The sequence below is a fragment of the Thunnus maccoyii genome, chromosome 17 (assembly GCF_910596095.1).
Source record: "Thunnus maccoyii chromosome 17, fThuMac1.1, whole genome shotgun sequence".
NCBI classification, from domain to species: Eukaryota; Metazoa; Chordata; class Actinopteri; order Scombriformes; family Scombridae; genus Thunnus; species Thunnus maccoyii.
In genome coordinates, this window is record NC_056549.1 from 23,997,434 (window position 1) to 23,998,972 (window position 1,539).

General features: G+C 45.2%; 1 protein-coding gene across 1 annotated transcript; it reads right to left on the reverse strand.

Annotated features, from left to right (window-relative positions):
• Positions 1-237: 237 nt before the first annotated feature.
• Positions 238-1,270, reverse strand: LOC121882806 (G-protein coupled receptor 4-like). The gene has a single exon (XM_042391250.1). The coding sequence runs from the start codon at positions 1,268-1,270 to the stop codon at positions 251-253; it is 1,020 nt and encodes a 339-aa protein (XP_042247184.1). The 3' UTR covers positions 238-250.
• Positions 1,271-1,539: the final 269 nt, after the last annotated feature.

The window sequence follows — 1,539 nt, forward strand, 5'->3', positions numbered from 1 at the left end:
CCCTCTTCTATGTGCAGGATATGAGGGAAGATAAAAACAGACAAATGAGGCAATGTGGTTTCTGATTGTCTGTATACGAAGGGTTGATGGGATATGAATAATCCAGCTACTCACTCGCTAACACTGAAGATGAAGACATGAGTACAGCGACAGTATTACGCATAATCATATGTATGCACATCTACACACACACGCATACAAGTGCACAGGTGGATTTTTCTACCCACATATCACGTATACAGCTTACTTTTCATATTAAATTGCTATTAGGCTGTCCTCTGCTATATGTAGATAGAGCATGGTCCTCTGTCTGTGTCCTTGTATTCCTCCTCCAGCAGAGAGTCACCTCCTCTTGGACTCCGTTACTGACAAATACATACAACAGAGGGTCCACCACACAGTTCAGACTGGACAGTGCCAGTGTGCATGAGAAGAAGACATGCATCCTCCGTTCAAACTGGCAGTAACTTCCATCAGGTTGGGTGTTGTCACTCTGGTAGAAGACTAGTGAGCGTGCGAGCAGGATAATGTGATATGGAGCGTAGCAAATTGAGAAGATGCCAATTACCCCAAAAGACAGCATGCGGACCTTCCTCTTAGCCTGGGCATTCAGGCCGGGACTTTGGCCTACAGTGGCTAGTATCCTCCAGTAGCAGACAGTCAACACCAGCAGGGGCAGCAGGAAGCCAAAGCCCACTCGGAGGAGGTTGAACAAGGCAACAGGCCTCTGCATGGGATAGGTCTCATAACAACGGTCATTGTCATCATAGGCATCTGTGAGATTGTAGATCAGCCCCACGATGTGCAGCACCACCACTACAACATGAACAATGGCGCACTGTGTCCAGGTGTAATATGATGTACGGTGGGTTTTGGAGTGGTGGGGGTACGTGACCAACAGGCAGCGGTGCACAGAGATACAGCAGAGCAGGCAGATACTGATGTACATGTTGGAGTAGTAGAAGAAGCCGGCTACTCTGCAACTCGTAACACCTAGGTGCCAGTGATGGTCCTGTCGATAATAACTGATCCAAAGAGGTATGGTGAAGAGGTAAAGCATGTCTGAGAGGGACAGGTTTAGCAGGAAGATGCCCATAATATTTTGCCTCCGCACTTGTTGAAAAATGGGACCCAGCATCAGCACATTGAAGATCAAACCAAAGATAAAAACCATGATGTAAACAGCCATCAGGAGGTCACTCATGGCACTCACACCAATATCAACACATTGAGTTGAGTTTAGGATTGTTGCTGTTGATGTGGCATTCATTGTTGCTTCAGTTTTCTGTCACTTTTCTGATTGGAAATTCACCTGCAAGTGTAAAGAAAACACTTAGTTTCATAGGAACAGTTTGTCAGTTTGAGTTAAAGTGACACAGGTGACATGAGCTTACTCAGTCATTAGTCTGAGTAAGCTAGACTCAGTCATTAGTCTGGCTACTAAGTGTTCTTCTCCTCTTACTAATAATGGGCCTATAACTGTGAAGACTGTTCTATTCATGTCATATGCTTTTATCACTGCTTTTTACAATTAGTGTG

Coding starts and splice junctions, on each gene's coding strand:
- LOC121882806 (XM_042391250.1), bottom strand. CDS start 1,270: ATGAATGCCACATCAACAGCAACAATCCTAAACTCAACTCAATGTGTT.